The following is a 13,588-nucleotide window of genomic DNA, read 5'->3' as shown; positions in this document are numbered from 1 at the left end:
ACAGGCAGCCATTATACTATGTATCGCTTCATGAATTCTGGTATCCTGGATGGCACCCTCTGTCCATTTTGGCACCCGGAGCTCGTGCTCCACTGGAACCACCCTCGCTACTACTAAACCACTTTTCTAAGAAACGTGTGGTAAAAGAGATGCATTGTGGGAGCACTGCAAACTATACATATTTTAAACAGGCTGAGGTAATAAGTTATATATTCTTTATTAATAAAAAACCCCACTGGAATAAGTAAAAATTTATATTAACATAATTAACCAAATATATTTTTATATATATATATATATATATATATATATATATATATATATATATATATTTATTTTTTTTGCAAGCATCTGGCTAACACTCATCATTTATAACATGTAATCGGCGGGGTGTAGTATGTTCTTGTGACACCCTCAGGTCTCCAAACACAGCAATTAGAAGAGTGCCACCTGTAGGTTACTGAAGGATAGCAAAAATGCTATTAACAACATTTGACTTGTCCCCAATTATGGTGAATTTCATAACGGTTTAATTGTACTTGTGATAAGCTTCATAACGTGTCATGCAAATAACGCCTGGAGGCCAGATACTTTTTTATTTAGAAAATATACTTGAGTTTCTGGAGCAGAGATATAATGTAGTGGGGCATACTGCCTATTTAAGCATGTATAAAATATAAAATATAGTGATTTACAGGCTCGGATTAGATCGGATTTTCCAGCCAAAAATCTGATTTATTTTTTTTTCTCCGCCAAAAATCGGGTCTTAGAAAGAGGCAAAATGTCATCTTTCATGGACAATCATCATTATTTCTGGACAAAAGTCCATGAAAGATGATGTTTGTCCATAAAAGATGACGTTTTGCCTTTTTCTGAGACCCGATTTTTGGCGGGAAAAATCGGAACTTGGCGGGAAAATCCAAACTAATCCGAGCCTGCACATCCCTAATAAAATAGACAATTTTTGTTTCCATTTTAATTTATCTTTAAGAAGAGGTGAATTATTCCTTACCTTGTTATTACAGAGAAGGCATTTGGTTTGTTTGTGAGAGCCTCCTGAAGTCCGGGACCTTGCGCCTTTACACGAGAGGGAAAACAGCCTTCTGTCACTCCCACCTTAAATGGACTTTTAGGTACAGGTTCATCATCATAAGTCACCTTTACAGAATGGACACCTTAAAAACACAATAACTTAATATTAGAAATGTAAGCCATAACAAGCACTATGACTACTGGCATAGATCTGACAAAAATCAGAAGGTGAATATTTATCCCTGACTAAGCTCAGTGACGCAAGAGAAAACGCGAGGGCTGTGAAGTCACTGGCCAGAAAGACCGTCTCCTAATCGCCAATCTTCACATAAGAAACATCTATCGGCCTTACCTGAACTTGATCAAATTAATTGGTGCTCTTTTTTCGATTAGTATCTTTATCATATTTGGGACCAGTTTATTTCACTTCCCAAAATGTTGAATGCGAACATATATCTTTTAACCAGTGCCTACACTTGAAGTTATACATATGCTTCAAATAGGTAGAGGCTCAAATACTAACGAGTGACCCTATATATATTCCACACTTCATAAGCATATAAAATGAGCAAATAAAATTTGCATTATGCAGCACTGAATATTAAAGGATTTTTGATGTCATGAATTATACACAATAAATCAAAGTACTTTTGTTTTGATGTCTAAACAAAAAGCTGTGCATATATATTTATTTTGTTAGATTTGATAATGTGAATTTAAATAGGTGGACTCACATTTTCAGTGTTACATATCCATTTATTTATTTTATTTACTTAATTTATTTGGTTTGTTTGAGAGAGACTGTCCTGAACCCTGTGCCTTTACATCAAATGGAAAACGGCACCGTCCCCTCAAGGGGGAAGGGGGGTAGTTTCTGGGTGTTGATAACACGAGATCTGAAGTGCATTACATGAGTATGAAGCCTTCATTTATAAAAGTTCTCTGCTGTAAGGGAGCAGCTTTGAATAGATACTGCATGGGTGTCAGCCAGCCAGTGAGAGCTGTGAGGAAAGGTGGGTGGGGCCTCCCACCAGCTTCCTACTCAGGCTGTGTAAGACTGACACTGTAGGTGATTATATACAGATGTGTCCACATACATCTAGCCTCCTTGCCCGTTAAACAGCCATTCTGGTCGCGCCATGCCGTGATTTGGTAGTGGCGAGCATCTTTTCGTGCACAGTGATGCGAATAGAACGCACAAGCAGTTTCTGCTGATTAAAATGATATGCAGTGTGCCTATATTCTGTGTGCCACTGCGGGTGTATCTGCATGCGAAGTGCTATGTTACAATGCTAAAGCTGCTGACACTGCATAGTATTTCACATGCAGATATACCCAAAGTTGCACACAGAATATAGGCAGAAGAATCAAAAGAAGCTGCTTGTGTGTTTTATTTGCATCGCTGTGCAAATAAGACGAACCAAAGTGAAAAAGTTGCACGAAAAGGCCCTCAACACTACCAAGTGACAAGGCGCGCATGCATTGTGTGTAACATGACTTGTAACGCACAGAGGTTAAATGTAATGTGGACGCATCTGTAATAGATATGTGAGCCATACCTAGCCCACTGCTTACAGAGACAGCTGTAATTCAATCAGATGCAGAGATTGTTAAATTGGGCATTTAACCTTGGAAAAAGAAGGTCCGTGATTAAATTATGTTAAAGTATGTTCTAAATATATGACTATGCTTCTTTGTCATCTCTCAGTTGTGGTTTTCTCTTTCATAGACATAATACTTCTGTAACCACAAAGTAAATGAAAAAAATAAAACTGGAAATAGAAAAAAATTGTGGTTTGAGGTTATGAAACTAAAATGAATATATATCAACATCCTTTCTGAGGAGATGATGAGGGAGGTATGGGGGTAGTGGAACCATGAATCACATCCTCCCACTGCTTAATGCTGCGATTATGCAAATGAGCATCAGGAGGTGGGACCAATGGCGTAGCCAGAACTTTGCGGACCCCATAGCAATATTCTTACAGTACTCCTCCCCAATTCATTTAGAGAGACTCCTCTGTCCACAGTGGTTATTTTATGCCCTATAATTTTTGCCTAGATCATTTTATGCCCCGTAGTAGTGCCCTAGTTCATTTTTTGCCCCAAAGAAGTGCCCTAGTTCACATTATGTTCCTTCCAGGTCACAATATGCCACATTGTAGTGCTGCCAGCGCACATTATGCCACACAGTGCCTCCAGTTCACATTATGCCACACAAGGTTTGTGGACCAACCAGCTCCTACCCGAGGGGAAACTTCCTAATGCAGGAAATTCCTCTTTGAGTGGAAATATTCTTAATTTAGGTCACTCTCCCTTTCTGGGACAGCCCTAATCTCAGAGCTCAGGCCCCGCCCCCAAAATTCACAAAGGCTGTAAACAAGGAGAAGTCTACTCTCAGACAGAGTGGAGTTTACTGATTAGCTCAGCTGTGTTTGCGCGGGATAGGGATCATATCAGTATGGAGCTTTAGGGAGGGAGAGACAGAGATCACCTGTAATGTGTCCCCCTTTTCAGGCTCGTGCAATAGGCAGGACCCAATTTCTTAGCAGGCAGTTTCAGAAACTTGGTAGACAACTATATGAGCTGGGTCCGGGCCCACTAAGCCTCTGGGACCCATATCAATGGCACCCCCTGCACCCACTATAGCTACGGCCCATGTTAACAAATTTCTCTGCAAACCGCATCATCCGGGAGAGTTGCCAATATGTTCTGCATAGTGACACTGTGCATGCTAATATGTCGATTTCAGACAGGGTTACGTGGTCTGCCACTGGAAATGACAAAGGGCCACCAAATCACTTAATTTCTGACGTATTGAAATTATTTCAAAAGAACAGTTGTAACATATTGAAGACGTATACCAGGGACAAGGGGCCTTTTCTCTGCCGAGGGCCATTTTGATATATATAACATTATTTGCAGGCCACGACCCTCCGTGTGACATCACACATGGGCGGGGCCACAATCACCGGTGATTACAGCAATGTCAAGAGCATCCTGAGGAGCAGTAAGGGCAGCGATGTGATTGTCTGAAGCATCCTAAGGACGCTCCAGGCAGCAATGCTGCATAGATACTGGCTGCAGGGTGACTTTCTAGGCACAATGCTAGCCAGATGAGGCTAGCAGAAAAAAGCGCTGAGGGCCAGACCAAATGATTCTGGGGGCCTTATACGGCCCCCGGGCAGGAGGTTCCTTATCCCTGGTGTACACCATAGCTGTATATGAAGTCCACCGAGCTTCACAATATCTGAGACAGGGTTTTCCCTAACCCACACAAAATCTGACAACTCTTTTTTTTGCCCCTGAGCCTGCCGAACATAAAGACATGACCCCCGGGGCTTCGGGGCTAGCGAGTAGTTTCTACAGCTTCTACCCCTATTGTTGGATTACTGATAGACTGCAATAAAAGAGGTTCTGCAAGCAGGCATGGTCTACTTCAAACATGATCCACTTATTTTCAACCATCACATAGTTATTGGTGTAACAGGTTACCTTTTTCAAAAGGTGTATACTCCAGATCATATGTTCCATCACCATTATCTTTGATTAGACAATCTGTGGATGACCCAGAAGGATTTGTGATTTTGGTCTTGACATGGTTTCCTCCGGTCCGGGTCAGAGGTCGAGTGTCCACAGTAAAATTGGTTGTAGCTTCTCTAAAAACACCTGCACAAAAGACACGGCTCCATAACACATATATACAATATATCACTCAATCTATTTAAAAGTGAAGCAGAAATGGTCCATGTAAGTATAGTTGTGTAAAACCATATTTTAAAGATTAATTTTTGCCCAGCAGCTGCTTATGGGACCGCGGCCATGGTGGCATTAATGTACATCGCGGGATCAGGCCCAAAGATTGTACCTAAATCAGAAACCCACCGCTCAGCTATCAATTCAGTGACTACCACATTCAGTTTATGGATGCTTAACTGGGTCTAAAACATTTAAATAATAAGATATATCATGCCTTTAGTTCTTTAGACTTTCTACACTAGCACACCACTGCTGGCCCACTCAACACTGATCTAATACGGAGATATTAAGTTAGAACACAGTTAGTCCAAATGAATTTGTCATACTAATACGGTGTCTATTAATATATATAATAATCCATTTTAAACTATGTTTCCTTTAAATATTCATCTCACATATAGACAAGCAGTATATAATTATCTTACCATCCTCTTCTACTCCAGGTCCAAATACTTTGATTTTACTGGTGTCCACCGATGGGTCAATCTTAACTCTTGAAGGAAATTTTGGCACTTGTTCCCCTCCATATTTCATAGACAATGTATACATGCCAGCAAACAGTGGAGCATAAGTGATGGCATGGGTTCCATCACTGTTATCTTGAATGTAAACCTCTGCTTTGGAGCCGGAATCAGACACGGCTTCCATTGTCAGAACTCCAGGTCCTGCCTGTGAACAGTCCACGTGAACCAAGCCTGCCTCCCCTACTTTGCCATGCTCCAAGCCAGGACCTATGGCAATTACTTTGGTGGGATCAAAGGGCATTTCAATGTCAGCTTGGAAGGGTGAACCTGGTATATGAGTCTCTTCAAAAAGGATGTTGACAAAGTATTCACCAGGTGTGGTTGGCAGGTAGGAGACGGAACATGTGCCATCGCCATTATCGGAACATTCAATTTTGGCTTCACAGGGACCTTCAACAGTTAGGCCTAAACCTCCAGTGCCTGCACCTTTAGTGTCAATGGTAAATTCTGCAGGCTTCCCAACAAGCCCTCCTTTTAGGCCCGGTCCATAAGCTTTAACCTGAGGGAGTTAAAACATTCAGGTTTATAGTACACAACCAAAATCTTTGTTCATTCTCTTTAACTATAGACTCTTACACACAGTGGTATTGTACTAAAGCATGAAGACCTGCTGAAGATCACCTTTATGGTGAAAGAAAAACTAAAACTAAAATTAAATCAGGAAAAGTATGTGAAAAATCAGGAGTATGCAAAGCAGTGTTTTCAGTAGCTGAAAATTAAAAAGGCTTATACATTATTAAATATTGTGTAAACATTGCAAAAAATACATTGAATAAGCATATGCCCACAGTACATACATGCAAATATAAACTCAGTGAATGAAGGTGAACATTTTGGGCAGCGAGTGAGACATACAGCACACTGTAGGTAAAAAAAAAAATCATGCAAGTCAAGGGGCAATTATAACATCTGCAAAAGAATTGGATAAGCTTGGATGGCGTTCACAGCCTGTCTGTTTTTATGAATGACTAATGTTTGATACCCCAAGCATGGACAAATTATCCATAAGATCACATCATCATAAAGGCATCAAAATTTACTAATGATCACAAATTTTTGTAAATCGCAATGGGATGTGCCCTGAGGATGATACGTCCAGTGTCAAAACGCGTAGGAACGGTGAGCAAGAGGAGTGATAGCCGACTTCCTAATGTATACCATCTATTGTAAAGGACCTCCTGCATACATTTCTAAAGACCCGGGATCTTTGGAGATGTCTTGTTGATAGGTCTGAAGTTTACAATATTCTGGTCAGAATCTGGTGTAAGGTTCGCCTATATGTGGATTCGATATGTTTTTTATGTTCGTTGTGATTATAAGTGCAATACTTATATTTAGGTATACATTTTTCAATATCTGAGGATATTACTCAATTTTAATTTACGCCACTCGGTTGTGGAGGCCAAAATGTGGGACTAACTGAGAAGACACCCTGTCGTGATATTTGTGATGAGCTGTCATTTCATTCCTTTCTATTTAGAATATATAATCGTCTCTGAAAGTTTGCACTTTTGATGTGGTTATTAACTCTTTATTTCAAGTATGAGAAACACCGGATATAAATTTACCTTCAATGGATATTTTCCTCTGTTATTCTTTTTCACTTTGGAGGGCATTTATACTTTATGAAACACTACACTACATTAGTTTTATTTGTTTGAATTCACATTTATACCTGGGAAAAGGATACCTTATCAACCTCAAAACAAAGACTCGGCGACTATATTATAATTTCTTCATTTACTTAGATTTATCAGATTTTAGAACATCTACTAGACAGGCAGAGGCATAATGCTGGGTTACCTTTGAAGGATCAGGAGGTAAGGTGGCTTCCACAGTATATGGACTTCCTGGCACCGGGTTCCCGTCATAGTTGACCTCCACATCGTACACACCTTCCTCTTTAGGGATATATTTCACGGAGCTGGAGTCTTTGCCAGGAACTGGCTCCACTAAGCAAGGAACAGATTTCCTGCTAGGACTGCTAATTTTAACATCTAGTTTACCTTGTCCACCAGCGCCCTGTGTGTCTACGGAGAACTCCTGGTCTTTATTAACTTCAACTCCTGAAAGAAAAAAAAAGAAAGACAGAAGTTTCACTAAAATAACTCTGCACCTGCAGCGGAACTCTGATCAGTTGAATCCCCCCAGAGCACACACTACTTGTTGCGCTTTCTTACAATGAACTTACTACTATCTAGTCCATTGATCTTGATCTTGCTGAGGTTCAAAGGAGCCGCCACCCCCACAGTAAATGGGCTTTTTGGAATAGGGTCTCCACCATAATTCACATCTACTTTCATCTTTCCCTAGAAAATACAGTTTTACAATGGCTTATTCCCATGCAGGAAACATGAACAGAGAATAGATTGAACATATTGTAAACACATATCTAAGTACACACACTAAAACATCTGTGTCTTCTTATAAAAGGTACTGATGCGTTCTGATACACCTAGAGCCAATATGCCATATGGCATGAGACACTCGGTGCAACAGAGATGCTTCGGGAGGTGTAGTGTACATACTCTCTCATACTCTCTGCGGCAGGCGCAGCAAAAAAAACACTCAAAGGACAGGAAATCCAAATACGTACAAAGTCACAGATAAAGCGTGACAGAACTTGGCGAGAGTAAAAAGTACTTCGTACGCAGATTCAGACCATTGGTTTGCAGACGTACAAATGTTGCCTATCAAATTGATCAATGCAATCTTAATAAGTAGTTTAGTCACTCCTACTGTAGTTTTGTTTGTGTGAATAAGACGCACATTTTAAGCGAGAAAGATGCTTAGCGAATCCAAGTTGCCTGGGACCTGGCGCACTGAGAGGGGCTATATGGCATGTCTGAAGCCACAGTATACGTGGACACATTTGTAATGCTAAAGCTGCATACACACACAACGATTGAGTTAATGAACGATTTTAGTAAACGATTTTCTACCTTGAAAAAAATTAACTAAAATCGTTTACTAAAGTTGTTCATTTACTATGTACATTTAAATGTAATGAACAATTTTTATGAACTACAAACGATTTTTGCATATTAACTTAATGAAAATCGTTGAGTTGACAAGTCTGACTGAACTACAAACGTGAACGCGCATGAACAATAATCGTTCATCGTTTGACTCAGAAAGTGAACGATTTTTTCAAACGATTATCGTTAAACGATATTGTTTAACGATAATCGTTCCAAAAATCGTTGTGTGTGTATGCACCTTAAGAAATCAATTAAAACCATCCTTGGTAAATGTAACACTTGGGGCTGGATTCTGAGATGGGAGTAAAGCAAAAAAAAAAAAAAAAAAGAGCAAGTAACTTTGCACCTGGACAAAGCACGCTGCACTGCAATGGGGGCAAATACATTTCTATTAAATACTGGCTTCTTTGCATGTAACCCGCACATGCTGGATAGCTTTATTGTTACACTGCAACTTAGATTTGAGTTTGGATCATACTTGCCTACCCCTCTCGGAATGGATAGGAGGCTCCCGGCCACCCGCAAAAGGTGGGACAAGTATCCCAGGGGTTGGAGCTACCCGGCCGCAGACGCCCCTCTTCCACTGTGAAGGGGGCATCACTGGCGGCCAATGACGCAATTCTAAGTGTATTGTATCATCGTGGCTCCGCCCCACGCTCCACAATACCAGTAATCTTGGCGGTGGGGGGGCTACGATGACCTGATCATGCTGTTACGCCCCCCTAGACCTACCTTCCTCAGTCGGTCCCCGCCTCCCTCTTCCCCCAGACCTGCCTGTCTCCGCTGAGCCCCACAACCCCACAGTGCCGACCCAGCTGCCTCCTCCCAGAGCGGGAAGCCAAGTGTGGTTTGGACACGCCCCTCCCAAATCTGAAGCTGTGTGTACCCAAATGTGCAAGGACTGAGAGGCCCACTTTGAGTGTCTGTAGATGCTGTAATACTATTTGGTGCGTCTTTAGATGCCACCATCAGTCACACCATTGAAACTTGCACCAGCCGCCGCAGGTGCAGATCTTGGTGGTAGTAGCAAATATTCAAACGAGAACTTTGAAGGCCGAAGTGGAGAAGGGTTCCATGTGAACAGCAGTTGAACATGGGTCAGTCGGTCCTAAGGCAGGAGAGGTTTATCAGTCTGACTATCTGTCCGAGTATGGCGTTCTATGTGAGATATGAAGCGTCTTTGTATGCAACCACTTTCAGCGACATGCCCCCCGACACTCCCGTAAGACCCAGAATCTCCATACATCTCATTAGCCACCTTCCTATCACTGCTCAGGAACGCCCAATGCATGTCAGAATCTATACTGCGGCTCAGTGCACTGATAATCGGAGAGCGTGCATGGTGCGATGCGCAGTAGAAAAACACTGCTCCACTGCGCCTGACATCGGCAGTGTGGGCGACTCAGAATCAGGCCCTATAACTCTTACATGGTTCGTTCACTGAAAATGTGATCGTGTCACTTAATTGGAAGAATCTGTTTACGTGGAATTTGGGCCGGACTTGATGCTCCCAGTTAGCGCAGTTGATATCAGTCACTGGCTCATCTGATTTTCTGGTGAGCCTAATCAGATATGGATTGGGATTAATGGTCATATAAAAGAAGCAGAAATGTAAAGCCATCCAATTGGGCTATCCAAATCACCGCCTTTATGGCGCTCCTTATGGGACCCATAGTAACAGCAATAACTTTGACATACAGACGTGTCCTCATACACTATTGCCGCAGTTGCACCAAACAGCCCTTCTCAGCGCGTCAGGTCCCGTGCCACTTGGCTAGTGACGAGAATCTTTGTCACTCTAATGTGCGTCATAGTCATACAACTGTAACAATTGGATGTGACAAAACCGCTTAAACAGACTGCACCGATTAATATGATGTGTGACACTTGTACATCAAGGTGCAGATGAGTCTGAATCTATATACGGAGGGCTATGATATAGCAGCTGCATCTTTTATTCATGCCAAGTTCCGTTGTGATACATCTGAGACTTTGTACGTATTTAAAACTAACTTCTGTGCGGTTAAAATCGAAGCCTGGTGTCTCTGGTAAAGACCGAGTGGTGTTTTCTGGGAGGGCAATTTTAAAGAAAGTTGAGACACTACACCGCTTGGCGCATCTCACTCGCGTCGCATGACGTATCTGTACGACTGGATCAATAATAATGGAGAATGATATGAGAATGCCTGCAAATATAATGGGCCTATTCCTGTAAGGGACATTAGCCATGTGACCTGGCTTCTTGCATACTAACTTTATAAAACTTTTATTACCTTGATCCCTACCCACTTTCCACTCAAAACAAAACTAAAGCTTTTTATTAAAACTCCGCATTGCCACAGTGTTTCTGGTTTGCCTTACTGAAGAGAATCTTCTTCTTGCTCTGTACGAGCATTTGAAGAACAGCCATACATTCACAGAATAACATCAGCCAGGCCCCGAGACAACAGCAGCTTACAAATTGAGTTTCTTAGAGGCCTCTTACAAATTGCTGGCACAAGGACAACATAACAAGCGTGTTTAGTATGGCGTGGCGCGTGTGCTACATGTTCTATAACTATTTCCATGGCTGCCAATGAGCTTGAATATATACAACTCAATAGTAACTTGCCAGATGCATTTTCCAGTCATATTTCTCCAGCTCAAGGTTTTATGTATGAAAAAAAAAAAAGAAACCAGACACCTCTTTAATTGAGCTCTAATTAAGAAGAACAAAGCTGCAATATTATACTCTCGCCATGTCATCTGTTACTATAAATAACCAGAGCACTTCGGTAACCAGCCCCAACAATAATACGTTGTTATATATACTGATAATACATCTTTTTCATATTAGGGGAATTGAAGACATCAACCTAAGGGCTTTTACCAAGATAGTGGCTATTTTGTGCACTTTGGTTTGAGTGCTAGAAGCCTAAAGATTTGACATAAGTAGAACATTACAAGAAGTATCTTCTCAATGGACTGTAAATTAAAAGAGCATCAACAATTTTGATTATGGCCAATAAAAAAAATAAAAAATTGTATCTGTAATGAAAGATGTTATTATGTCATTATAAAAGTACAATAATTAAAGTGCATCCATTGCTTAAGCAGAAGAGACAGCTATGCTGTGGGCTATTCAATATTTATATGAGGATACAGACTTTAGATTAATGATGTACTGTACTTCCTGCCCTAATGAAGTCACTAGTTCCTAGTTAATTAATAGGCTTAAGCTTGACTCAGCCCATGAAATAGTTTGTTCCACTGTATGGAGACAACAAGTACACTTTAATTCAAGCAATAATCAAGTGTGTCATATGGTTAAAGTGGATAAAACAGAATGGGAGAGATCCTCAACCTAACCGTCCGTGCTCAAAGTTTAGAAAAATACATGGAATGATGATAGATTTAAAATAACATAAGATAAAAAAAAATAGACTGCAAATGTAATGATGCATAATGGACAAGAACATTCAAATCATAACATACAAACGGTGTAGTTTGATTTTGTAACAATCTGATTCTAGAGTAGTGTACAATCAACACAGGACCTTGGAAAAGGAGTGCGCTCTCAGTGCAATTAGATTCATTGTCTGATCAAGAGGGGCCCAACTGACCCTTCCTTCTGTGTACCCATTACTAGGCAATCAACAACAAAAGCCCCAGACCATACTGAAGATTTAATGACGCAGATCATTTTCCCAGCCCAGAGGTTCTGCGTCATTAAAGGAGAGTAATTTAGAAGGCTTTTCTGGTATACAAAAGGAGCACTAGTTAATTAAACAGAGTTCTATCACACTGTATAAAAACATCCTATGATGAAGGCCGGTCCTATATGTCCTCAACTGTATTATCTTTTCTAACAGATAAAAATGGAGTTCAAAGAAAAAAAAAAAAAAAGTTGTCGACCACTTTAATCATGCAGGAATTCTAAACCGTTTTCAGAATCATGCAGTAATCCTAAACAGTCCTTTTCAGAATAGAGGTTTGTAGAAATCTAACCTATAATTGCAGTGGAAAAATTAATCTTGCTCTATTTAAGTGGCAATAGGTCTAAGAAAGGCACTTCAGCTAGAAACTGGCAGAATAACCTGCTGTCCAGGATCATTGTTCTAAGGGGTATATTTACTAAAGTGCAGGTTTTGAGAAGTGGAGATGTTGCTCGTAGCAACCAGATTCTAGCTATTATCTGCTATAAGGTGTTAGAAACATGTTAAGTAGAATCTGAATGGCTGCTATGGGTAACATCTCCATTTATAAAAAAACCTACACTTTAGTAAATATACACCTTCATTATAGACAAAGCAGGTGAAACCTGTCATGCATAGGACAAGTTATTCTCTATATATTTCAGGGGGCAGTTTGTGGTTTCTCTTCGAACTCCAAGTTCTGGTACAGTTAGCAGGAAAATTACTCCATTGCTTTAAGAATTGATCTGGTAAATAAGCCTCAAACGTCACATTAAATATACAAAGTATTTGCCTAGTTAGTTAATGGTCTCAGATTAGAAATGTAAGGATGAATATCACTGCACCTGGTAGTCACGGCAAATGGTTACCAATGCTACTTCTTTGTTAACTTCTAAACCAGCAATGGAACAGTGCATCATCAGGACCCATAAAAAAATTTGAGCAGGGGCCCCAGTGATGCCAGCCTAGCTTTCTGGGCCTTATCACAGAAGATGTCTCATATCCGCTCTTGAGAGCAGAGTGGGGAGCTTCAGCTACCTCTGGGCCAACAGGAGGAGCATCTCCTGTAGGTCAGCCCTGTAAGTCTGCCACTGTTCCCATTGCAATTAAAAGGGAAGTTCTTAGGGGAGGGGCTTTGACAACTGCTGGGTTTATGTCAAACAGGCCTAGCCGTAAAAATGTGGTGTAGTTAGACAATGTGGTGTAGTTAGACAATGTGGTGTAGTTATGCAGTTTCAGATATTGTGGATTTAAAGTAATCTCTTGAAATGAAGCCTAGATAGATAGCACAGGCTGCACAATAGACATATTTTAATTTTATCTCACAGAACAGTTAACACAAACCAAGTTTGAAATATCATCTCCAGTACATACTGTAACCATTTAATACTAGACTTTGGGGGAGATATATCAAACCTTCTAAAGCGGACAGATGGAAATGTTGCACAACCAGCAACCAATCACCAACTAGCCATCATTTTATAGAATGAACTTGATAGATACATGATAGATAGAAACTAATTGGCTGCTATGGGTAACATCTCCACTTGTCCTCTCTGGTTTGGAACATCTCCCTATATGTACCCTCAAACATCTGGCAAGTACTGCAATGTCACTT

At 40.7% G+C, this 13,588-nt stretch overlaps 1 protein-coding gene across 2 annotated transcripts in view; it reads right to left on the bottom strand.

Annotated features, from left to right (window-relative positions):
- Positions 1-13,588, bottom strand: part of FLNB (filamin B) — a 240,370-nt gene that overhangs the window by 66,581 nt on the left and 160,201 nt on the right. For both annotated transcript variants that reach the window (XM_088472690.1, XM_088472691.1), the window contains exons 19-23: positions 7,507-7,624; positions 7,119-7,381; positions 5,217-5,814; positions 4,528-4,701; positions 1,013-1,175 (exon numbers count right to left, since the gene is read on the bottom strand). In XM_088472690.1, coding sequence (XP_088328816.1) covers positions 1,013-1,175; positions 4,528-4,701; positions 5,217-5,814; positions 7,119-7,381; positions 7,507-7,624 — 1,316 coding nt within the window. The remainder of the gene's footprint in view (positions 1-1,012; positions 1,176-4,527; positions 4,702-5,216; positions 5,815-7,118; positions 7,382-7,506; positions 7,625-13,588) is intronic.

The sequence above is a fragment of the Taudactylus pleione genome, unplaced genomic scaffold (genome assembly GCF_031769625.1).
Source record: "Taudactylus pleione unplaced genomic scaffold, aTauple2 ptg000128l, whole genome shotgun sequence".
Lineage (NCBI taxonomy): Eukaryota > Metazoa > Chordata > Amphibia > Anura > Myobatrachidae > Taudactylus > Taudactylus pleione.
This window is presented reverse-complemented; position numbering and strand designations above follow the sequence as displayed.